General features: G+C 41.7%; 1 protein-coding gene and 1 long non-coding RNA gene across 2 annotated transcripts in view; one reads left to right on the forward strand and one right to left on the reverse strand.

Moving 5' to 3' along the window:
- Nucleotides 1-55: 55 nt before the first annotated feature.
- LOC309815474 lies at nucleotides 56-3,854 on the reverse strand. Its single transcript, XR_014295884.1, has 3 exons — nucleotides 3,566-3,854; nucleotides 865-934; nucleotides 56-729 (listed from the first exon to the last, which is right to left on the reverse strand). It is a non-coding gene; the product is annotated as an uncharacterized lncRNA (long non-coding RNA).
- A 108-nt stretch (nucleotides 3,855-3,962) lies between these two features.
- Nucleotides 3,963-26,703, forward strand: part of RAB10 (RAB10, member RAS oncogene family) — a 77,623-nt gene continuing 54,882 nt past the window's right edge. The window contains exon 1 of the mRNA XM_082642344.1: nucleotides 3,963-4,582. Coding sequence (XP_082498470.1) covers nucleotides 4,456-4,582 — 127 coding nt within the window. The 5' untranslated portion in view covers nucleotides 3,963-4,455. The remainder of the gene's footprint in view (nucleotides 4,583-26,703) is intronic.

The following is a 26,703-nucleotide window of genomic DNA, read 5'->3' on the forward strand; positions in this document are numbered from 1 at the left end:
TGCATCGGCAGGCGGACTCTCAACCACTGCGCCACCAGGGAAGCCCTCTTATTTAATTTTTAAAACAGTTTCATGAAGTACTATATTCTTTTGATGTATGAGGCTTAGTGAGGTTAAATGATCACAGAGCTAGTCAGTAGCACAGTTGGGTTTTTAAAAATTTTTTAATTTATTTTTGGCTGTGTTGGGTCTTCCTTGTTGCGCTCTGGCTTTCTCTAGTTGCGGCGAGCGGGGGATACTCTTTGTTGTGGTGCACGGGCTTCCCATTGCAGTGGCTTCTCTTGCTGGGAGCATGGACTCTAGACACGTGGGCTTCAGTAGCTGTGGTTCACAGACTCAGTACTTGTGGCTTGCAGGCTCTAGAACGCAGGATCAGTATTTGTGGCGCACAGGCCCAGTTGCTCTGTGGCATGTGGGATCTCTAGCTTTCTCTAGTTCCGGCGAGCGGGGGCTACTCTTTGTTGTGGTGCATGGGCTTCCCATTGCAGTGGCTTCTCTTGCTGGGAGCACGGACTCTAGACGTGTGGGCTTCAATAGGTGTGGTTTGCAGACTCAGTACTTGTGGCTTGCGTGCTCTAGAGCGCAGGCTCAGTATTTGCGGCACACAGGCCCAGTTGCTCTGCGGCATGTGGGATCCTCCTGGACCAGGGCTTGAACCCGTGTCCCCTGCATTGGCAGGCAGATTCTTAACAACTGTGCCACCAGGGAAGTCCCTGGGAAGGCTTCATTCTTAACAAGAACAGAGAGAACAAGGGGCAGAGAGATTAAAGAGGAAGAAATCAGGGAGAGAGACTGGGAAATATATGTGGGAAGAATGATAAAGACAATCCTGAGTCAGTATCTTTTCATGCAGGGATTTCTTACATGTTGTAGAGGCGGGTCCTGAAAGTTGAAGCTGAAGACTGGAACCATGAACTGGCCAGCTGTGCACTTTCTAGAAAAATATAGAGACAATACCTTAATTACTGGTATGAACATATATATATACCTATTTTCTTTCTTGGCTTTGCAAATATTTGGACTAGATTCTGTACAGAGCAATTTTTAAAAACAGGTATAAGCTCCAAGCTACTACTACTAAATTGGCATTTTCTTTCACTGCTTCAATTATTATCAAATATTACTTCGCAACTCTAGGTATACCTTTAGGCTTACATAGACTCCCATTTTATTCTTATTTTCTAGAGTGAGAGATCATGCCTGATCACTCTAGTGGCCTTCAGTGGTAGACAGGGCTTGAGGTTTAGGCCTCACTGCAGCAAAACCTTTAATTAATTTTAGGGAATCCAAACATTAAGTACTGGCTGAGCCTTCCAATTCTCACCTTCTTGCAGTATGATGTCCTGTGGAGGTGTTCTTCCCTTTTCCCTTGCGCATATAGTGGCCGGCTCTGCCACTGCCAGTGTGACCTCTGGCAAGACCCTAACCTCCCTGAGCCTTAGACTCATCTGTAAATTACGTGCAGGAGTTGAATTATGACTTAAAAGATATTACAGCTCTAAACTTCTAGGATCCTGATCCAATACTAAATAAACTTCATTAATAGTATAATTAATTACTAAAGTTCCAGAATATTGAGTGCATGGAGAAAAGGCTCTAACTGATAAAACTGTTGGAAACAACTGGGATAAACAAAGAAGTTAAAAATAAATTATTTTTCATTTTTAGTTGCCCACTGTCCCCAACATTTATGTAGTAGAACTAATTAGGCTTTCTATGTTTAAAAATCATAACTTTCTAAAATGCTTCACAACATTGGGGCTTGAGTTAATCGTAGTTCTTTTGAAAGGAAGAATCACATTAATACTGATGATTTTCCTGAATGTTATGACTCTGAATTGATGACAAACCTGTGAAGCACTGATCATAGCTCATTTTGTGATTTGCATGGCTAGGCTATTTTAGAATTGTGGCATTATTCCTAATAAGGCATTCCCAATTGGAGAAAGAATGATTCTTAGAGGATAAGGTTTAAATGACAAGAGCAATCCCAGAAACAAACTGGAGAGTGAGATTAGAGAAGACAGGCATCTTCAGAAACGAAGCTTTAGGGGTAGTTGGAAAAGAAGAATGTAAGACAAGTCTCCAAAGAATGGGAGACTGAAATACGATTACCCTACTGCCTAAAGAGTAATTTTAATTACATATTAAATACACAAACATTTTGGTGGTGGTGGGGCGTAAAAATGTAGTTTTTACTTCTCTCGCAATCCCTGTTTCTTGGGCTCTCACTGTTGTGGCCTCTCCCGTTGCGGAGCACAGGCTCCAGACGTGCAGGCTCAGTGGCCATGGCTCACGGGCCCAGCCGCTCTGCGGTATGTGGGATCTTCCCAGACCGGGGCACAGGACCCGCGTCCCCTGCATCGGCAGGCGGACTCTCAACCACTGCGCCACCAGGGAAGCCCCGATCCCTGTTTCTTGCTTTCCAGATGTCTCAGGGTTTTCTCCTGTATCGGGTTGAACCAGCCCACCAGGTTCAACTACTCTGCCATCACATCCTAGGTGGGCTTCGGAGCCATGACGCACACTAAGAAAGGTAGGGCAGGAGTATGAACATTTAAACTACAAAAAGGAAGAAGAAAGGAAAGAGAGGGAAGGAAGAGTGCTAAGCATATGAAAAGAAAGTGCAAGGAAAAGGCAGCGGGGTTGGGGTTGGCTTCACTATCTCTCAATTTGGTACACTGGTGGTTCGATTCTGGCAGCAGGGAGGGGCCCCGCTTCCTCAGCATGGTGCTCTTGGGCTCTCCCTATTGCGAAAGGGCGGCCAAGGGCTTCTCCGGTGGCACAGTAGTTAAGACTCTACCTGCCAATGCAGGGGACACGGGTTCGAGCCCTGGTCTGGGAAGATCCCGCATGCCGCGGGGCAACTAAGCCTGTGTGCCACAACTACAGAGCCTGCGCTCTAGAGCCCGCGAGCCACAACTACTGAGCCTGCGTGCTACAACAACTGAGCCCGAGTGCTACAACTACTGAAGCCCATGCGCCTAAAGCCTGTGCTCTGCAACAAGAGAAGCCACCGCAAAGAGCAGCCTGCGCACCGCAACGAAGAGTAGCCCCAGCTCGCCGCAACTAGAGAAAGCCCGCGTGCAGCAACGAAGACCCAACGCAGCCAAAAATAAAAAATTAATAATAAAAAAATTAATTAATTAAAAAAAAACGTGTCCAAGTTCTGGAGCCGGTTCTCCACGTAGAGCACAGCATCGGCGCTTCCACTTGGCGGGGAGGTTGGCCCTGCACCCAAGTGTTCCTCGGCCCTCTACTCCTCGCCCTGCAGGGCAGATTACATCATCCAACTTGAGCAGCGTGGCCAGTTTTTCCCATTTCAAACTCCTGCTCTCTTGAACGCCAACTCTGGTTCCTTAAGAAAACCGGGACGGAGCTTAATGTTTCCCCCGCCCCGACTAGCCACGAGAGAGGGCACTCAGGATGCGCCTCATTTTAGCCAAGAGGCTATTAAATGACCCAGGGCGCTACTTTTTCTCGCATTTACGAGCTACAGCTACACAGGAACACACGGCGACCCAAGCTCTTGGCTGCGCCAAGACTCTCAGCGAAACACACGCACCAAACGCGGCCCGAAGCATCCTCAGCTGAGCCCCGAGAGCAACCCGAGGAGGAAAACGGTGAGTGTCAAAGGGCTACGCCAGCATGCCGCGCCTGCGCAGTCACTAGGCAGCGCCCCCCCGCGGGGCGTGCTCGAAACGCCGCGCACCCTATCAGACGGCCGCAGGGAGCGCGCCCGCGGCCTCGCCCTCTCTCGCCCCTCCCCTCTCTAGTCTCCGTCGGGGCTTAGACTGAGGCTCGGAGACCTAGAGCTCCACTCTGCGCCCCCGCGGGCCCCCACGCCCTCTGGCGCGCGTGCGCAGAGGCGGCCCGCAGGGCGAGGGCGCGAGGGGAGGGCGGGCGTACGTCCTTGCGTGCGTCTCAGGCAGCGCGCACGCCGGCGTGAGAGGGCACGGGGAAAAGGTGGCTCTGGCCGGGGCGTCTCGGCTTCCTGTGGCTATGTAGCTGAGCTCGTCGGCTCCGAGTCCTCCTTCGCTGCCATCGCCGCGTCCTAGCTCGGAGCGGCTGCTCGCGAGGGATACTGTCTTCACGCCCGCCGCTCTCCCTCGACGGCCGAGCTTGCTTGCTCGCCCGTGGGAGCGTCCCGGCCGAGCAGCCCTGAGGGGGGAGGGGAGGCCATTTTGTCCCGACCGACTCCCCGGAACCGGGCGGAGCGGCTGGGAGAGGCTGCGGAGCCGCGGTCGCCGCCCTCGGAGGCACCGGACGCAGCCACCGTCGGGGCTTCCTCGACGAGGCCGTTCCTAGGTCGCCCGCGCCTTCTCGAGCCCTCCTTTTTCCCACGCTTTCCCGGTCCTCCGGCCTGAGAACGCCCGAGAGAGGAGGAGTTGGCCGTAGTGAGAGGGACCGATCCCTTGGGGCCGCCGGCGGCGAGAGCCTGTGCCGCTCCTCCCAATGGCGAAGAAGACGTACGACCTGCTTTTCAAGCTGCTCCTGATCGGGGACTCGGGAGTGGGGAAGACCTGCGTCCTTTTTCGTTTTTCGGATGATGCCTTCAATACCACCTTTATTTCCACCATAGGTAAGACCTGTGGGAGGGTGGTGTGCGGTCTCTGCATTTGCAAACCGTTTCTTTTATTCCAGACATCTTGCTTCCAGTAATATACGCCTTTGTTTCAGTGATTCTGATTCCAGGCGACAGACCCAAGTTACTGTTTGAATCGGCATCGAGCTTTCTGGGGCGGGGTCTTCCCAAGCTTTGCATCCGGTCTTTTGCTTTCAAGTCTCTCACTCTGCTCAGTGCCTGCTGTTACAAAATATGCAGCATTAACAGCGTTCCAGAATCCTATTTCTTTAAGCGTCTGGATTGGGTTTTTCCATGTTTGTGTGGCGTTACTAGCTGTACGATATTTGTAAGGGATTTATTTTGGTGGTTGGGACTGAAGCACTAGGAGTCATTTGGTAAAGGCCTGGATTCATACTTCAGGGCAAAGAGAAGATTCCATATGGTCTTAAAGTAAACTTGAGGATTTGTGTGAGGAATAATTAAGGCAAATTAGAAGGGAAAAGTGAGTTGCTCGGCGTTGACTAATCCATTGATGTGTCAAACAATCGGAGGCTCTTCGTGCTTGGGGTGGGACTCTCTGGCATGTTTGCTCACAGAGCTGTTCGAGACATCAACAGAAGCAGTAATCTAATGGAGACGATCAGCTTCTGTCCTCGAACCCGAAAGAATGAAGTTCTCCCTTCTGTTTTATGCTAGAATTTACGGGGAAGTGTCTTGCCAGTCATAGCCTTGGGACTTCTAATGTACTTTTCACCTCATGTTTCAGAATTATTTAGTGTGAAAGTAAGAGCTAAAGATTGACCTTTTAAATCGGTTTCCCGTTTAGGAAAAGAAAAGGGAACGCTCTAGGAAAGTCCCATTTGACTCTGCTGAGACAATTTAGTGCATTAACACGAATTGTGTTAAATGGGTTGTATGCGAAATCCGTTTTTGCCCCCCCACACAATAAATATCTTAAAGGACACATAGTTGTCTCTGTCACTTGGGGCCCAGAACACAGCGTTGGGGCAGTGCAACGAAACCCATTTTTAAGTGTAACTAGTTTTATATTAAGATGATTTTTTAAAAAAGCAACTGTAGTCTTTGAACTCTGGCAATTGTCACAATTAAGCTGATTTCAAACAGTTTATAGCATTTGGAATCGTTGATTTGGATTTCTTGTGATAAATATTTGTCAGCTACTTAATTCATTCTCATAAAACAAATTTTACTGAATTTAAATTGGGCAAGTGATCATTTTAACTACGTTTTGATTTTACTCCCTTTTTTGGGGGGAGGGGGTCATTGTAATCATCATTTCCTGAGTGTCATACTGCTCTCTAGACCTGTCATAAATTTCACGAAACTTAGAACTTGTTCTCTGCCTTTGGGTTAGCACTTCCTACCACTATGTTTACTTTTAATATTCCACTTTTAGCTGTATCTGGGTGCGTCAGGTAGTTAAGTTAGATCAGTAAATATTTATTGAGCACCTAATGCTAGGCATTGTTTTAGGCACTGGGGATAGATAAGTGAACACAATAGACCTCTTAAGGAGCAGTCTAGTGAGGACAATCACAATAGAGTGTGGAAAGTGCTACAATGGGGGTAAGCATGGGAAGGAGGGGTGACTAGCCTAAATTAGGCGGTTGCATGGAGATGATGTCTAAAATGAAGTCTGAAGGACAAATAGGAATTGGACCACAGAGGTGGGGTAGGGCCTTTCTGGAAAAGGGAGCATAAAATAAACCTGTAGTAAGATCAGGGATTTAATTCACGTGGTCAACTTTAACCTGTCGTTGAGAAGGGTAGGGGGTGGAGGGTAGGAAGCAAAACATTAACTCCATCTACTCTTGTCTTTTTTAATGAGTGCATACCCTCAACTAAAGCCCAATCCTGTAAGATAATGACATAATCTTTTGTGTAGTCTTTCGTTTTTACTTTTTTTTTTTTTTTTTTTTTGGCTGCCCCGCAAGACTTGTGGGGACCTTAGTTCCCTGACCAGGGATTGAACCTGTGCCCTCTGCAGTGAAAGCTGGGAGTCCTAACCACTGAACCGCCAGGGAATTCCCTTGCGTAGTCTTTTTACTAGGGAAAATGTATAGTAATTTGGGATCAAACCTGCTGGGTTGGAATCCTAGTTCCACAGGTTACTAGTCATGGAACTTTGGCAAGTTAATTAATCTGTCTGTTTGTTTCTTCTTTAAATAGTGTTAATAATAGTACCTATCACATAAGGTAGTTGTGATGATTTTATGGGTCATTGAGAGCAAAGCACCTAGGATGGTGCCAGGCACACTGTAGGAGCACAGTGCATGCATATTAGCTGTATATGGAACTTGTGACCCTTCTGCTGCTGAAGTGAGGCAGAACAAGTTCCTTTATGGATTGAATGCCCTGCGTGCAGTGTTCACACAAATATTTGTTAGTGCTCTGCTAAACAATGTCACTTTAGATTCTGAAACTTTCATATTTTGATATAAAAGTGTTGGATATGTGTGATATTTTGATATATAAGATATATTGAACAGTGTAACCTGAGAAATGGATAAATACATGGGTGTAAAATTCTGAGTACAGCTCCAACACATTGCATGTATTAGCTCTGTGTGCAGGTTTAGAAGTCTGCTGGCATCCAAAAGAAATATAATGTGAGTCACATAGATAATATTTTTTCGTAGCCACATTTAAAAAGTAAAAGAAGTATTTAATACTATATTTTAACTCATGTTATCCAGTCTTATAATTTTATTATGTAATCAAGATTAAAATATAGTTGAGACATTTTACCTTCTTTTTCTCTAGAGTGTATGTTACATTTACAGCTCATCTCAATTTAGATTAGGCACATTTCAGGTGCTGAGTGTGGCTAGTGCTACCATATTGGACAATGCATGTTTAAACCGTATAAACTCACCAGTTGGCTGATGTGCAGATGATTAGAGATACTTGGAATGTGTACTACTTTTAGGACATTTTAAATTTCATCAGTTGACTAGGATGTTTTTTTGTCTGCTTTGCTTTTTAAAAAATCTACAGCACTCTCTAATTATGAATGAGACTGAAATTTGAGTTGTCACTTGATTGTTAAAACCTCTTGAGGTTTGGACAGAAGTAGTTACCTTGCAGGTGTTCAGGAGGGCCAAACTGCCAGTATAACGCTGGCCCTCATTATTTTAGGCACAGTCATTTCAGTTACTTACTGGTTCTTGATTCTTGGAAGAAATAATTTTTATAGGCTTATGGTGCTTACTTACAGTGCTTACACAGACTACCGTATTTAAATTTTTCTGTATATTTTCACTTCCCACACATCTGTGTCAGAAATTGTGTATGATGTTTATGGTCAGATTTATTGCAGACAGAGTTGTAAAAACAAATGACTGGTATGTTCCACACTCACCAATCGCAAAGTGAATCCAAGGGCACTAGAATATAAGCTGCACAAGGGCAGAGGGCTTTGTCTTTTGTTTTTAGCTGATAGATGCTAAGCACCTAGAAGAGTGCCTGCATTTAATGGGTGCATGGTAAATAGTGAATGAAGGCAGGCAGACAGACAGGTAGTAAGTGTAATCAGCATCCTCTAGAATTGGCTAGTTTTATTTTAACATTTCTTGTCTACCTACTTTCTGAGCATTAAATATGTGAAGTAGATTGAGGTCAGATTTTACTTAAGAAAATCAGCTGTTTGGTTAATAGAGTAATTTTAGGGTAAAACTGGTCTTGGAAATTGAGATTGTTGAAGTATTTGCTAAAGAGAGTTACTGGTTTTGGATGAGCAGATTTCATTGGTTTATTTGGCTATAACCCTGTTGGCAGTATGAGCTCAGGAAAGCATTACCCTTTTCGTGATATGGTAGTTACTTGGACTCGTCCCAAAGCAGAAGGTTTTAGTGGGCTGTTTTACTGAAAGTGCTATCTTTTGGTGTTGTTAATCCTCCCTCCACCCCTCGACTTCATATTACTTTTTCTGTTAGGACTGTCTTTCACTGGGAAATGGAGTCTCTGGGTTCCATGTAAAAAATTAAATTGGTGGGCTTCCCTGGTGGCGCAGTGGTTGAGAGTCCACCTGCCGATGCAGGAGACATGGGTTCGTGCCCCAGTCCGGGAGGATCCCACATGCCGCGGAGCGGCTGGGCCCATGAGCCATGCCCACTGAGCCTGCGCGTCTGGAGCCTGTGCTCCGCAACGAGAGAGGCCACAAGAGTGAGAGGCCTGCATACCACCAAAAAAAAAAAAAAAAAAAAATTAAATTGGTAAAGGCTCTTGCCTCTGGGAGAGGTATAATGAACACACCCTTTTTGTTGTCCTTCTGAGTGTTTTTACTAAGCGTTGGAAGAGTAGGATGGTTCCACTAACATGCAGTTAAGAATTGGTTTATTTAATTGAAGTGAGCCCATTTTATATGGAGAGGCTGCTTTTTAGAGAATTGAGCAAAACCTTTTTCATATTAAATGTGACAGGACTTTGCTGTGACACCCAGGCAGTGGCTCATGCTGCAGGAATGCCAGCGTGCCTAAGGAATTTCTTTCTGTTTTTTTAAAAAAATTATTTATTTATTTATTTATTTTTGACTGTGTTGGGTCTTCCGCTGCGGTGCGCAGGCTTCTCATTGAGGTGGCTTATCTTGTTGCAGAGCTCCGGCTCTAGGTGCGCGAGCTCAGTAGTTGTGGCTCACGGGCTCTAGAGCGCAGGCTCAGTAGTTGTGGCGTACGGGCTTACTTGCTCTGCGGCACGTGGGATCTTCCCGGACCGGGGCTCGAACCTGTGTCCCCCGCATTCCCAACTACTGCACCACCAGGGAAGCCCGCCTAAGCAATTTCTTTCATTTGAACCTGTATTTTTAGATTGATTAAGAACTATCCCGAGATTTTCCCAAAGAAGATACACAAAGGGCCAGTAAACACATGGAAAGATGTTCAACATCACTAATCATTAGGGAAATGCAAATCAAAACCACTGTGTGACGTTACTTCACATTCATTAGGATGACTGACATCAAAAATTAACTTTGGGGGCCTCCCTGGTGGCGCAGTGGTTGAGAGTCCGCCTGCCGATGCAGGGGATACGGGTTCGTGCCCCGGTCTGGGAGGATCCCATATGCCGCGGAGCGGCTGGGCCCGTGAGCCATGGCCGCTGGGCCTGCGCATCCGGAGCCTGTGCTCCGCAACGGGAGAGGCCACAACAGTGAGAGGCCCGCATACCGCAAAAAAAAAAAAAAAAAAAAAAAATTAACTTTGGGGAAAAAAAAGAACTTTGTCGTAGACTTACCTGTTCGAGTCCCTGCTTTCAGTTCTTTTGTGTATATACCTGGAAGTGGCATTGCTAGATCATACCATAGTCCTATTTTTAAGTTTTTGGGAAACCACCATATTGTTTTCCACAGTGGCTGCACAGTTTTATGTTCCCATAACACTGCACCAGGGTTTTATTTCTCCACATCCTCATCAGCACTTGTTATTGTCTGTTCAGCAGCATTATTCACAGTAGCCGAAAGGTGGAAACAACCCAAATGTCCATAGACCAATGAACGGTTACACAAGATGTAGCATATACATACAATGGAATATTATTCAACCTTAAAAAGGAGTGAAGTTCTGATAGATTTTACAACATGGATAAACACTGAAAACACTATGCTAAGTGAAACAAGCCAGACACAAATAGACAAATACTGCATAAAATCATTTATGTGAGGTACCTAGAATAGGTCAATTCACAGAGAAAGTAGAATAGTGGTTACCAGGGCCTGGGGACTGGGTAATGGGAAGTTATTGGCTAATGTGTACAGAATTTCAGTTAGTGGGGAATTATTGCTTAAAGGGTACAGAGTTTCAGTTTGGGAAGATGAAAAAGTTTTGGAGTTGGATAGTGGTGATGCTTGCACAGCAGTGTGATGAATATATTTAATACCACTGAATTGTATACTTAGAAATGGTTAACATGCACAGAAGGACAAATACTGCATGATTCCATTTATATGAGGTATTTAAAGTTGTCAAATTCATAGAAACAGAAAGTAGGATAGTAGAAAGTAGAATGATAGTCTCCCAGGGACTGGGGGGAAGGGGAAATGGGGAGTTGTTTAATGGATATAGTATAGTTTTAGTTTTATGAGATGAAGAAGTTTTGGAGATCTGTTGTATATCAATGCAAATACACTTAACACTACTGCACTATACACTTAAAACTGGTTAAGTTGGTATATTTTTATGTTTTTTTTTTTAACTGCAATTAAAAAAATGGTTTAAATGGTCAATTTTATGTTATGTATATTTTACTACCAAAAAGCCCGAAAAGAACTCTGCCACTTGACACAGCTCTCTAAAAGAGCATTTAACCACAGACAGCCCCTCACTGTTTCATGTGATAGCTACTGTTAACCAGTGGTCATTGAGTCAAGAGGATCCTTTAAGGTACTTTCCCATGCTTTATTATTACCTGTCTGTACTTTCAGATACTGAAGGCAGGTTTTTCTTTTTGTTGTGTGTATCTGCATGGATCTCCTTGGAATATTAATACAGGAAAGTACCCTAATATGAATTTTTTTTTCCTTTTTTTTTTAGTGCGTTGGGTCTTAGTTGCTGCGCACGGGCTTTCTCTAGTTGCAGTGAGCGGAGCGGGGGGCTTCTCTTCGTTGCGGTGCGCGGGCTTCTCATTGCAGTGGCTTCTCTTGTTGCAGAGCACAGGCTCTAGGTGGGCAGGCCTCAGTAGTTGTGGCACGTGGGCTCAGTAGTTGTGGCTCGTGGGCTGTAGAGCTCAGGCTCAGTAGTTGTGGTGCACGGGCTTTGTTGCTGCGCGGCATGTAGGATCTTCCTGGATCAAGGATCAAACCCGTGTCCCCTGCATTGGCAGGCGGATTCTTATCCACTGCACCACCAGGGAAACTGAGTCAGGAAACTGAGACTGATGAGGGGAAGTAATTTGCAGAAAATTATATGGCTAATTAGTGAAAGAGTTTTGACTAAAATCCACATCCAATCCTGTTCATGGCTGTGTTTCTCATCCTGAGAACTTCATTGTTTTGTTTGAAAAAATTAATGATAGGATCATTCTCCTACTCATCAATTTTAATTTGAAAAGTGGAGTTACAGTGGTTTATTGTTGTTTTGTCTTTGTTTTGACAGAAGTGGGAAAGTAACAAGTCTCAGCACCAAATACCAAGGGGTTTGTTCAGGTTACTTGTCTTTTGCAAACAGAGCATAACACAGCAGAGCTGAGCTGATGATGTTAGAAATAATTATTTTATTTTCAAGAATTATGGTGTATAATGGTATACGAGATGTGGCAAAGGAAATACTGATATTCCTGTTTGGTTTGTAAAGGGAAAGAATGATAGGAGAAATACTGTCAATCTGTTTCAACTTTTAACAGTACAGAGTTGCCCAGCCAGTGCTGGGATAGCAATTGTGATGAACAGAGAAATAGGGGCTTGTTGAGTTGATTTACAAATAAGAGACCGTTACTTAGCACAAAATATAAATTTGTGAATAGCTAAGAGATCTGCATGGGAAGACTGCTTATGGAGATGGTTCAGTCATAAAGGTAGAGTGTAAAAGAGCTATAGAGAGTGTTGAGACCATTGTCTGAACCCAAAGACTGATAAAAGTCTTGAAAAGGTCATGGATTTGCTTCCTTCAAAGAGGTGAATATTGGGGGTTAATGGATTAAGTCCTTTAAATTTGGGTTATAAGAAAAGGAATTTGAAAATATGACTAGAGTAAAATTTTGGTGAAGAAAACTCACCTGAAGGTAAATCTCAAATGAGAAAAAACATTATATTTGAAGATAGTAGTACCATATATTTTGAGTTACAAGCAAAAGTGACTGCTTGATGTTTATCCTTCTTTCCAGAGATGAAAAGTCATATTTTTGGGGAAAGCAGCAACTGGTGATGGAACACTAAGTTTCCAGCATGACCCAGAAACAGAGCATCCAAGGTTGTAAAACATTAGAAAATGGAAAAAAACATTATTCTGGAGACCCAAAAAGTACAGTGTAGCAAAATCAGAACAGAGGACAGTATTGATTTGTTTCTTTCATACCAGTAGCAATGCTTATGCAGTGTTTTTTTAATTGACATTTTTATTAAGGCAGTTGTAGATTCACATGCAGTTGTAAAAAACAATACAGAAGGACCCCTTGTACACTTTGCCCAGTTTCTCCTAATGGTAACATTTTGTGAAACTGTAGTATAATATCACAACCAGGATATTGTCATCTGTTACAGCACACCAGTCTTACTCAAATTTCTCTAGTTTTACTTGTACTCATTTGTGTGTGTGTGTATGAAATTCACTACAGTTTTGTCATTTCTGTAGGTTCATGTAGCCACCACCACAGTCAAGATACTGAACAGTTCTAAGGGACAAGGATCCCTTGTGTTCTTTTTTAACTATACCCCTTTCCTCCCTCCACCCCGCCTTCTCTCCTCCAAAACTTTGTCCTCCATTTATAAAATTTTGTCGTTCACAAATGTAATATAAATGGAACCATATACGATGTAACCTTTTGGGATTTGCTTTTATTCAGTCGGTTTAATTCCCTGGAGATTCATCCAAGTTGTATGCATCAGTAGTTCCTTTTTTATTATTGAGTAGTATTTCATGGTATGCATTCCCCACAGTTTGGTTAACGACTCACCCATTGGGGAACACCTGGGCTGATTCCAGTTTTTGGCTGTTATAAATAAAGCTGCTATGAATTTTTGTGTAGAAGGTTTTGTATGATCATAAATTTTTGTTTCTCTGGGATAAATGCCTAATAGTGCAATTACTGGGTCACATGGTAATTGCATGTTTAGTTTTATAAGAAACTACTGAACTGTTTCTCGAGTGGCTGTACTATTTTATATTCCTTCAGTAGCGTGTGAGTGATCTTGTTTCTCTGCATCTTCACCAGCATTTGGTGGTTTTACTATTTTGTGTTTTAGCTATTCTGATAAGTGTGTAGTAATAATCTCATTGTTGTTTTAAATCGCATTTCCTTGATAGCCAGAGGTGTTGAAAAATCTTTTTATGTTCTTATTTGCCATCTGTGTGTTCTCTGGTGAAATATCTGTTCACGTCAGTTGTCCATTTTCTAATTGCATTCTTTTTTCTTTTTTTTTTTTTTACTATTGAGTTTTATGAGCTCTTTATACATTTTATTTTATTTATTTGTCTGCGTTGGGTCTTCGTTGCTGCATGCGAGTTGTGGTGAGCGGAGGCTACTCTTCGTTGCAGTGCGTGGGCTTCTCATTGCCGTGGCTTCTCTTCTTGCGGAGCATGGGCTCTAGGCACGTGGGCTTCAGTAGCTGGGCTTCAGTAGTTATGGCGCGCAGGCTTAGTTGCTCTGCAGCATGTGGGATCTTCCCGGACCAGGGCTTGAACCTGTGTCCCCTGCACTGGCAGGCGAATTCTGAACCACTGCACCACCAGGGAAGTCCCTTGAAAGCTTTTTAAAGTTAATTTTTATCAGTGATATGTACACATATTTGAAGTTAAATAAACTGCTAAAAGATTTATAGTAACAAAAAAAGCAGTTTCCTGACTCATTTCCTCTCCATCTTCAGTCCTTTTCTTTAGAAGCATCTTCTACCTCTTCTGTTACATACTCCTATATTTTCAAAAGATAAGGTATACAGCCATCTCTTGAGTATTAATTCAATATTAGATGAAAATTTTAACCTGTTATAATCTCATCCCACTTTTATCCCAGGTTTTTTTGTTAAATTGATATCCAGTGGTTACATTAATATGCCCATGTGAATATTCCCTATCAAGCCAAATAGTCTGTTATGACTCTGTCTCCTATTCTCTGAAGTTGAAAGTTCTCTTTATTTGATTAATTTCCTTTACCCGTTATCAAGTCTTCCTACATCCTCCAATAACCTCTCAGAATGAATTTCTACACAGTCAAGCCATTACAGATATATATATATATATTTCTTCCTGGATACCTCTCTTCTAGGTCTTTCTCCTTCTTGCTTCCGTTCCATTAGCCTCTCTCATGTGAGATAATGTTGTTAATTTATTGCCCTGGATCATATCATTCTCTAGTAGCTTCTTGCAAAAAGGGTACATGGCAAAGGAAATTTTTTGAGACTTTCCATATTTGACAATGTCTAAATTCTTTCCTTTCACTCAATTGAAAGTTTGACTGGGCCTAGGGTTCTGTTTTGAAAATAATTTTCCCTTAGGATTTTGAAAGTATTACTTTTGTCTTTTAGCTTCTGATGTTGTTGGCAGGTACAATACCATTCTGATTCTTTTTTTTTTTTTTGCGCGGTACGCGGGCCTCTCACTGTTGTGGCCTCTCCCGTTGCAGAGCACAGGCTCCGGACGCGCAGCCTCAGCGGCCATGGCTCACGGGCCCAGCCGCTCCGCGGCACGTGGGATCCTACTGGACCGGGGCACGAACCTGTGTCCCCTGCATCGGCAGGCGGACTCTCAACCACTGCGCCACCAGGGAAGCCCCCGTTCTGGTTCTTTATCCATCGTTTATGACCTAGTTTGTCTCTGGAAGTTTTTAGATTTTTAATTTTTTTGAATTCCTGGTAACAGATCATGTACCTCAGTGGGTGGGTCTTTTTTAAAATAAATCTATCGTTCTCTATACTTGGTGGGCCTTTCCAGGTCCTTAACTTCTTCATGTTTTCTTACATTTTTCCCTCCTGTGATTTTCTTCCCTTTATTTTCTGTTTTTAGTTGGATGTTTGACTTCCTGGATTGATTGTATAATTTTCTATTTTCTAGCTTTGCTAATTCGTTCTTTCTGGGAGAATTCTTTGACTTTATCTTTTAACTTTTCTATTGAAGTTTTTATTTCAGCTGTAGTATGTTTAAATTTCTAGTGCTTTTTCTGGTTTATTCCTTAAAATTTGTTTTTTAAGCATTCTTTTCTTGTTTTTTAAATACAGTCTTTCTTGGAAGATAGCTTTTTTGACATTTTCTTGACTCTCTTTTTCCTTCAAGTTTTCCATACCCATGTTTGTTTTATTCTGTATTTTATTTTAGAGGCCTTTCTCAAATGATTGGTGATTTCAGGACATACGTTCATAATTAAGAATGGGTCATTGAATCAGCTGGACTTCAATAAGATTTTTTTAAAGTGCCAAAAAAAAAAGAAAAGAAAAGAAAAGAATGGGTCTTTGAAAAGATGTTCGTGAGCTTTGTAAACATGGGTGGGGCTTTTTAATCTCCCTGGTTTTAGTTTCATCTCCACACTCCACTGAACCTTTTGTTCCTAAATTCAGAGTGTGTCAGTTTTAGATTTTCTAGAGAATAAATCTTTAGACTCCTGCTAGGTCTTGAGGAGTGGTAATATCTGGGTATGTGAAATGGAGGCTAGGTCTTGGGGTGTCCTTATATAAACCTTCAATCAAGCCTTTACTTTCTGCCTGGTACCTAATACCTCCTGTTGCTAAACCTCCTATTTAGATGTGAATTGACTTGCTCCTCATTGGTATCTTCTTCAGTGGGTTCTGAGGTCATCAACTTCTTCATCTATTGTGGTTAGTTACAATGTCTATCCATTGCAATGAAGGTAAACTCTTTATATTTCTTGTTTTCCTTAAAGTTTTGGTGTGATTTTGGAGAGAAGGGATCAGAAAGATTTTTCTCTTCTAGTTTAACTGGAATTTGAAGTAATTTTTGACTCCAAATGATTTTTTAAAATTAATTAATTTATTTATGGCTGTGTTGGGTCTTCATTTCTGTGCGAGGGCTTTCTCTAGTTGTGGCAAGTGGGGGCCACTCTTCATCGTGGTGCGCGGGCCTCTCACTGTCGTGGCCTCTTTCGTTGTGGAGCACAGGCTCCAGACGCGCAGGCTCAGTAGTTGTGGCTCACGGACCTAGTTGCTCCGCGGCATGTGGGATCTTCCCAGACCAGGGCTCGAACCCGTGTCCCCTGCATTGGCAGGCAGATTCTCAACCACTGCGCCACCAGGGAAGCCCCTCCAAATGATTTTTGACTCTACTTTTTAACTCATAAATAACATCCAGTAGGATTAGGGATGGATGATACTTTGCTACTGTTCTTGTAAATATCTAGTCCATCTTCAAAATACTGATACTTTTGTTATTTAGGATAGTCAAATGAATGTAGTAGGGAATCAGAGTATTCACAAGAGCACCATTTAAAGGAAAGAGCTTTAATTTAGATGGATAATTCTTGGCTGATTTACCTGGGGGGAAGGGAGAGTATTTTTTGCTTTTTGAACAAAGTATGACTGTAGTCTTAAATTTCAGTCTTTTGCTCTCGATGTATACTATTTTATAGAATACTGACCACAAATGATTCAGCAAACTCATAATCTGTCAGAGGATTGCAGTGGGTCCTATATATTATAGCACTTGGCATTGAATGATAAGGTATCGCCTGCTTGATTTTTAGCTGGTTTGAAACCTACTAGTAAACATTTTTCCTTACAAAGTGTGAATAGAGTTATTCTACCTCTTTGTATATTCTCAGTCTTACTAACTTTGCCTTCCTTAAATTAGACATTAATGGATACGTGTGAATTTTTAAAAATCCAGTAGTGTCTTTTTGCATATTTTTGTGTGTGGGAATATATACTCAGCATAATAAATGGACAAGAGTGCTGTGGAAGGTAAATATAATATCAAAATAACTGTTCAAGTGTTAGCTCTTTGCTTAAGTGAGTAAGAATTCTGAAAACTTTTTTCTTCTTTTGGAAAGTTTCAGACCCACAGAAAAGATACTTATTATAATGAATCCTCTTATATCCTTCCTCTAGATTCACCAATTGCCAATATTTTGCTACATTTGCTTTTATGTCTCTTTAGATAGTTAATTTTGTGTATGAAGTGGTGTCTGATTCAAAATAGATTAAAGATTTGTATGCCATAGTCATTTTTCAAAAATAAAGTAAGAAATTAAGCTATAAGACTGCACTTGCCGTTGAGGTTTTACAATGTGTCAGGCACTCTCTGTGAGCACCAGAGATGCAGTAGTGAGTAGTACAACTTGGTGCCTGTCCTTGTGGAGTTTAAGTTCTAGTGGAGAATTTTGAAAAGTGCACCAAAATACCACTACTTTCTTAGCACCTAAGTTAGAATCTGATTCTCAATATCTTTGCTGCTCTTCTAAGACATTTCATATTTGTGGGAAATACAAGCTTTCATGCCCCTTAAGACACCTTATTTTTCTGTTCTGTTTTCTTGTCTTACAAAGTTATGTTTGCTATACCTCATGAAAGAAAGTTTTGTTTTGTTTTTTTTAAGATACAGAATTTTAGACAGTCAGGTGGTAACACTTACATGTATCTAGAGATTAGTCTTCCATTAACCTCTGAACATAATCCAGATGAAAACAAATAGTATATTCACAAATCACCTAAATTAAAGCCACACATAGTACTTAGTGTTTTCTTAGTGCCTTACTGACTTTGTTTTTTAATTCCATTTTATTAGACCCTGAAGAAGCAGCAGACTTTTGTTTTTATGCAGGTGACATGTCCAGCCAGCAGAAATGAGACGAGATAGACATTTAGGTAGGAGACCTGAAAACTAAGACAAAGATTAAAGATTGTATTACCATATGATACAGTTACAGGTTTGTGAATTGATGATTATGGCCAGTGAGAAGTTCCTTTTTTTTTTTTTTTGGCCGTGCCGCACGGCTTGCGAGGTCTTAGTTCCCCGACCAGGGGTTGAATCCCGGCTGTGGCAGTGAAAGCATTGAGCCCTAACCACTGGACCGCCAGGGAATTCCCTAGAAGAAGTTCTTTTATCTTCAGTAGTCTCTGTTGAGGTAGAAAGTTTGATATATTTTGGAGACATAATAAAAAATGAGTTTTGGTGCCTTATGTATGTATAATCAGTTTAACTTTTGTGGAATAATTTTTCCACAAGATGCTGGATAAATGCTTTATTATAATAAAATGAAATTATTTCTTGTATTCAGAAAGAATTTTAGAAATTGGGATGCATTGATGGAAAAGTGAAGCCTGAGGGTGAATATAATCCAAACAAAATTATGAGCTTGGATGAGGTAAATTTAAGATTTACTCACTAGTTCTCAAGTATTAGGATTGTTGGAGGATTATCCTTTAAAATGTGAGTGAACCAGTTTTGGGGGATAAACATAAGGATTTTTTTTTTTCATATTGAATGAAACATTTACAGAAGTAATTTCTCTATTTTAAATGGATTCAAAAAGGGTCTGCACAGATTTGTGAATGTCAGGACCATAAATAGCATCTTAATGAGACTGGCTTAAACCTAAACTCTAAGATGGACTTCCAGGAAGTCAGCCATGCTCTTAACTTAATATGACTCCCTCAAGAATAGTGGGCTTTTTGGATAAGTCAGACAGGGTTTAGCAGTTTGTATTTCTCTGTACAATAAAATATTCTAATAAAAGTATTTAATAGTAATATCTTATATAACACAGGTAACTATAAATTAAACAACAGGTGGACAGTTTGCTTTGTGGGGTATTTGTGACTGATGATCAATGGGTGCTTAAAGGAATAAAAATAATTTCATTGTTAACCTGATATACTCAAATGACTAATTTTTACACTACAATATCACGACTTCCCCCTATAACTTTTTTTTTTCTTTTTCTTTTTTTAAAAATACGCACACAGTCCTCTTGGGTGTGTATTTAGGGTTGGGATTGCTGGGTCATGGTGTACGCATATATTTTAGCTTTGGTAGGTACTAGCTTTCACAGATAGTACTGAACAATTTTACAAGGTGGTCCTATCAATTTTGGTTCATCTTTTTTTTTTTTAATTTATTTTTATGTATTTATTTTTGGCTGCCTTGGGCCTGCATTGCTGCGCGTGGGCTTTCTCTAGTTGCAGTGAGGGGGCTACTCTTCATTGCAGTGCTTGGACATCTCATTGCGGTGGTTTCTCTTATTGTGGAGCACGGGCTCTAGGCACGCGGGCTTCAGTAGTTGTGGTGGGTGGGCTCAGTAGTTGTGGCTCACGGGCTCTAGAGCGCAGGCTCAGTAGTTGTGGCGCACAGGCTTTAGTTGCTCCGCGGCATGTGGGATCTTCCTGGACCAGAGCTTGAACGCCTGTCCCCTGCATTGGCAGGCGGATTCTTAACCACTGTGCCACCAGGGAAGCCCCTTCCCCCTCTAATTTTTCTTCAATTTCTCTTCTGAAAAACTTTCTTTAATAAGATGTCTACATGTGGGTGCCACAGATTACAGGACTTTTTTTAAACTTTCTTCTTTAGCCCCCAACACATTTTCTTGAGCTGATGTTTACTTTTTTTCTACGTTATGCTTTTTAGCAGGCACTGTTTAAGTCATTGGTGATGAAGATACATATATATATGAATGCTCTTACTCTTTGCCCTAGGTTGTGGTCTTTCTATTAAATGATGATTTCCAACTCCAGCAGTGATTTAGTTAAGCACAGTTTGCCTTTTAAAACTTGCCTCAGTCTCAGATAACATCCTCATCCTTGACATTCTGTCTCCCTTGGAATGCGTGAGCCCCCTGGAATACTTTAGCCCCTGCTGAATGGATTTGTTTCTTCAGACATTTGCCTTTTATCCTGATCGTCTATTGAATTTTAGCAAATCTACTGAGTTTAAAATTGCTTCAGTTTAGTGAGAGTTTTTTAGGGAACTGTATTTTCAAATACAGTTTGTTTTATCATCTCTTGTTAGGTGCATTTGTTGGTTGATGGAAATGAGTGGCTAGAAGGGAAGAAATGGAGGTCTTAAAACATTAATTTTAAGGAAGGCATTATAGGTAACTTAATTTCAAGAGTAAGTAATTAAAAATTTTTGTTAGTTTGTTCTTGACTCTTCTACTGTAAAAGACATCTTCCTGAAAGCTATGGTGTCAGTGTGCCTGCTTGGTATTGTATGATATATGCAATGCAATTGTACATATGTTGTTCTGTAGATTTTGAAATGTGCCATGGAGTACTATTACAGCTTGGCTCATCCTCCTTGCTGTTTGTCAGTTAAATTTTCTCACATACCTGCCATGATCTGCTTCAGTGGATGATTTTCTTTTAAGACCATATTTCGCTTTCCTGAACCACTGAATTTGAACAATCTGTGGTGGGTTGATTTTCTTTAAAGATGATAAAGAATTATCCTTTTTAAAAAAATACCTTTATTGGAGTATAATTGCTTTACAATGTTGTGTTAGTTTCTGCTGTACAACAAAGTGAGTCAGCTATACATATACATATATCCCCATATCCCATCTCTCTTGAGCCTCCCTCCCACCCTCCCTATCCCACCCCTCTAGGTCATCAACAAAGCGCCGAGCTGATCTCCCTGTGCTATGCAACAGCTTCCCACTAGCCATCCATTTTACATTTGGTAGTGTATATATGTCAGTGTTACTCTCTCACCTTGTCCCCTTCCCCACCATGTCCTCAAGTCCATTCACTATGTCTGCATCTTTATTCCTGTCCTGCCACTAGGTTCATCAGTACCGTTTTTTTTAGATTCCATATATGTGCGTTAGCATCTGGTATTTGTTTTTCTCTTTCTGACTTTCTTCACTCTGTATGACAGACTCTAGGTCCATCCACCTCATTACAAATAACTCAATTTCCTTCCTTTTTATGGCTGAGTAATACTCCATTGAATATATGTGCCACATCTTTATCCATTCATCTGTTAATGGACATTTAGGTTTCTTCCATGTCCTGGCTATTGTAAATAGTGCTGCAATGAACAAAGAATGATCCATTTTTTGGAATACGCAGTGACTGTGAAGACACTGGTTCCAAAGTGTGGACCTCTTCACGGCAGCACCAGCATCACTGGGGAACCTGCTGGAAATGCAAATTCTCACGTTCTACCTGTCAGCTGTTGAACCAGAAATTCCTTGGATAGGACTCAGCCATCTGTGTTTTGACAGAGCCGTCCAGATGATTTGCATACCAGCTGAAGTCTGAGAACCAAGGTTGTACTATTAAATACATCACAGAAATAGTTGTATTTTACTTTTTTCCTCCCTCCACCGTGTATCTTGGAGATCATTCCTCATGATTAGTTTCTTCATTTTTTAAAAACTGCTGCATAGTGTTCCATTAGATGTATCACCATTTAGTTAACCAGTTCCCTGTTTATCAACCTTTTGGGTCTGGAGCATAAAGTGTTTAGAAATTATGTGGTGCCGACTGTGAAGGGCCTTATATGATCTGACAGTAAGCTTGTACTTCGTCCTATAGATGGGGTAGTGAGTGGCAGGATTAGATCCATGTCACATAATCCTGATGCTACCACTGGCTGGGCGAATCGGTGCCACTAACTTACGGAATATGCTAGTTAGGAGCATGTCTCACAGGCATGATGGTAAGTTTTTTTAACCAAAATGCGAAATTTGATAAGTACATGGTAAATATTCCAGAGGTTTATTGGGGCAAAAACCGTGAGTACTTTAGGATTACGATTATCATAACTAGTCAGATAATTTAAAAAATAGAACTACTGTATGGTTCAGCAGTCCCACCTTTGGATATAGATCCTGAGGAATTGAAAGCAGAGTCTTGAATAGATCTTGCACACCCGTGTTCATAGCAGCACTTGTTACGGTGGCCATGAGGTGGAAGGAACCCAAAGTCCGTTTGTGCTTATCAGGAGCTGGGGGAAAAGGGGCAAAGGAGCGTTGTTTAATGCACGTAGTTCTGCAAGATGAAAACGTTCTGGAGATCTGCGGCACTACAGTGTGAATATGCTTAACACTACTGAACAGGGCACTGAAAAATGGTTAAGATGGTAAATTTTTTTTTTTTTTTTTTTTTTTCTGTACGCGGGCCTCTCACTGTTGTGGCCTCTCCCGTTGCGGAACACAGGCTCCGGACGCACAGGCTTAGCGGCCATGGCTCACGGGCCCAGCCGCTCCGCGGCATGTGGGATCTTCCCAGACCGGGGCACGAACCCGTGTCCCCTGCATTGGCAGGTGGACTCCCAACCACTGCGCCACCAGGGAAGCCCAAGATGGTAGATTTTATGGTACTTTAAAAAATTAATTAATTAATTAATTATATTATTTATTTATTATTTATTTATTTATTTTGGCTTCGTTGGGTCTTTTGTTGCTGCGGCTTTCTCTAGTTGCGGTGCGCTGGGGGCTACTCTTCGTTGCAGTGCGCTGGCTTCTCATTGTGATGGCTTCTCTTGTTGTGGAGCATGGGCTCTAGGCATGCGGGCTTCAGTAGTTGTGGCACACAGGCTCAGTAGTTGTGGCTCATGGGCTCTAGAGCACAGGCTCAGTAGTTGTGGTGTGTGGGCTTAGTTGATCCACGGATCCGCGGCATGTGGGACCTTCCCAGAGCAGGGCTCGAACCCCTGTCCCCTGCATTGGCAGGTGGATTCTTAACCACTGCACCACCAGGGAAGCCCTGGTACTTGTTTTTACCACAATAAAAAAAAAAACAAACCACATCACAGCTAGGTTGGGATTGTATAGCATACATAGTTCAGGCCATAACAGCATGGTCATGTCCAAAGTGCACTTAGTACAGGCGTACCTCATTTTACTGTGCTTTGCTTTATTGTTCTTCACAGATTCTTAACTTTTTACGAACTGAAGGTTTGTGGCAACCCTGCATTGAGCAAGTCTGCTTTTCCAACAGCATTTGCTCACTTCGTGTCTCTGTCATATTTTGGTAATTCTCATAATATTTCAAAAACTTTTTCATTATTACTGTGTTTGTTATAGTGATCTGTGATCAGCGATCTTTGATGTTACTATGACTTACTGAAGGCTCACATGATGGTTAGTATTTCTTAGCAATAAAATATCTTTAAGGTATGTACATTTTTTTAGACCGAATGCTATTACTGAATAGACTACAGCGTTGTATAAACATAACTTTTACATGCACTGGGAAACCAGAAGATTCATGTGACTTGCTTTATTGTGGCATTTGCCTTATTGTGGTGGTCTGGAACAAACCTCCAGTACTTTGAAATATTTCGAGAATTATCAAAATGTGACACAGAGACAGGAGGAAGTGAGCAGTGCTGTTGGAAAAATGATGCCAACAGACATCCTTGACACAGGGTTGCCACAAACCCTTCAATCTGTAAAAATGCGCAATGTCTTTGAAGCACAGTGAAGTGAAATGCAATAAAATGAGGTATGCCTGTACATTATTTCAGTTCATTCTCACACTAATCCTCTGAGGAAATTTGTATTATCCCCATTTTGTTAATGAGAAAATTGAGGATTAGGAACATTAAGTAATTGAGCCAGGAAGGTCACCCAGCTAGTAAGTGGTGAAACTAGAATTGTTAATCCTGGTCTCTCAGACTCTAAAGCCCATATTCTTTCCAGTACATTATACCAGAGAAGCTGGAAATACAGACTTTTACAAAAGTGAAATCATTTAAAAAATACCTAGAATGAAACAATACTGGCCAGACCTGAAATATTGGTACAAGGGCTACCATTTTGTGACTCATAAAAATTTACTTGAAAGTATCTTTTTGGACTTCCCTGGTGGCGCCGTGGTTAAGAATCCACCTACAAGTGCAGGGGACACAGGTTTGATCCCTGGTCTGGGAAGATCCCACATGCCACAGAGCAGCTAAGCCCACGTGCCACAACTGCTGAGCTTGTGCTCCAGAGCCTGCAAGCCAAAACTGCTGAGCCTGTGCACCACAACTACTGAAGCCCATGCGCCTAGAACCTGTGCTCTGCAACAAGAGAAGCCACTGCAGTGAGAAACCCACGCACCGCAATGAAGAGTAGCCCCTGCTCGCCGCAACTAGAGAAAGCCCGCACGCAGCAACGAAGACCCAACGCGGGCAAAAAATAAATAAATAAAAAATAGAAGTAGTTATCAAAACACACACACAAATGAGAAGAAAAATATATTTTACAAGAGTAATTTCTTTGGGTACATAATTTTGGGGATGGTTATAAACAGATTAGATGTAGTTTCTTTATAGACAAAGAATTTGACTTGCTTTTCATATTTTTAGGTTGAAAGAGCTGATACGTAGTTGAGATTTGTTTTCCCATTTATCTCTGTTGATAATTTTAAGCAGCCATTGCTCTTCCCAGCATCAAACATCATACCCCTTAAATGGGACTCAATGGAATGTCAAAATCTAACTACCACCAGCCTAAGGTTCTAGGAGCTTTCAGAAAAGGGATGGAGTTGGTTTCTATATATGACATTTTCTTTGGTTTAGAATGTTTTTATCGTGTGGTAAATCACTGTAGTAAGTGTCTTTACTCCTGGGTCAGGAAAGTGATTTCCAGTGACAGGTGCATCTGTTTTTATTTGAATAATATATATATTTTAATATTATATTTAAAGTAATGCCTATTAGCTTAAAAACATAGCATTAGAATGTGTAGCATAGAAAGGATAAGTATTGTGATGTCCCTCTTCTTTGCTGCTAATTCTTTGTTCCTCATCCTTAATGTAATATTGATGGCAATACTTTTTTTCAGTACATTTATGTATTAGGAGGTGACAGCTGCTTGCTTTTCCCTGCCCCCCCGCCCCCCAACCCAGCTGGCTTAAACAACAACAAAATGTTTGAAGATGTGTCACTTTTAGGGTTAGTTTGTTAAATGCTCAGCATCCTCACCAAGAACCCAAGTTATCTTTACATCCTGCCACTCAGTCAGTTAGTTTGTCCTCAGGCTAGTTCTCTTCATTGGTATAGAGATACATGCAGCAATTTTAGGCTCCACACATACTGAGTCATAACATCATCCAGAGGAAAAGGGACAATTTCTTCCTCGTGTTTCTTTTTCTCCCTTCCAGCTTTTTATTTTAAATACTTGCAAATGCACTGAAAATTTGAAATAGTGTAACTATTCACATATATGTCCTTCATGTAGATTTTCTATATTAACATTTTTTTTGCGGCGAGCGGGGGCCACTCTTCTTCATTCATTCATTCATTCATTCATTCATTTATTTATGGCTGTGCTGGGTCTTCATTTCTGTGCGAGGGCTTTATCTAGTTGCGGCGAGCGGGGGCCACTCTTCATCGCGGTGCGCGGGCCTCTCACTGTCGCGGCCTCTCTTGTTGCGGAGCACAGGCTCCAGACACGCAGGCTCAGTAGTTGTGGCTCACGGGCCTAGTTGCTCTGTGGCATGTGGGATCTTCCCAGACCAGGGCTCGAACCCATGTCCCCTGCATTGGCAGGCAGACTGTCAACCACTGCGCCACCAGGGAAGCCCTATATTATTAACATTTTGCTGCATTTGTGCACTCATACCATTTGTATTTGTATTTCTTTTATTTGCTAAGCCATTTGAAAATTTGTAAGTAAGCTACAGATATCATGACACTTCATCCCCTAAATACTCTAGTACATATCTCCTCAGAACAAGAATGTTCTCTTATATAACTACAATCTCATAGTTACACCCAAGAAATTTAATATTAGTCAGTAATATATGCTTTATAGTTCTTACTCAAACTGCCTCAACATTTTTGCCTTTTTTGGGGAGTGGTTGGTGGTGTAGGTGTCCAGAGTCCAATTCAAGATTATGCATTGAATTTAGTTGTCTTGTCTCTTTACTTTTGTTAATCTAGAATAAATAAGATAGTGACATTGACTTTTTTTTTTTACCTTGACTTTTTTTTTTTTTTTTTTTTTTTTGTGGTACACGGGCCTCTCACTGTTGTGGCCTCTCTCGTTGCGGAGCACAGGCTCCGGACGCGCAGGCCCAGCGGCCATGGCTCACGGGCCCAGCTGCTCTGTGGCATGTGGGATCCTCCCGGACCGGGGCACGAACCCATGTCCCCTGCATCGGCAGGCAGACTCTCAATGACTGCGCCACCAGGGAAGCCCCTACCTTGACTTTTTTGAATGAGTCTAAATATTTTATTTAGAATGGCCCACATTTTGGATTTGTTTCCTCATGAATAGATTCAAATTAAACATTTTGGCAAAAATACTACCTAGGTGATGTGTCTTTCTCAGTGCATCACATCTCAGTGCATAATGTCATTTTTTCCTATTATTGGAGATACTAAGTTTGAGCCCTTGGGTAAGATAGAGCCTGCCGGATTTCTCCATTAAAGGTACTTTCCCCCTTTGTAATTAATAAATGATAGGTAGGGTGATGCTTTGAGATGGTGCAACTATCTTATTCTCTAGTAACATTTTACCTGTTGGTTTGATCTATGAATGAATCAGTTATTACATTTTTGGTTGCAGAAACTGTTTGTCTTTCTCTCATTTCT

This window comes from Mesoplodon mirus (genome assembly GCF_964341445.2).
Source record: "Mesoplodon mirus genome assembly, chromosome: 14".
NCBI lineage: Eukaryota > Metazoa > Chordata > Mammalia > Artiodactyla > Ziphiidae > Mesoplodon > Mesoplodon mirus.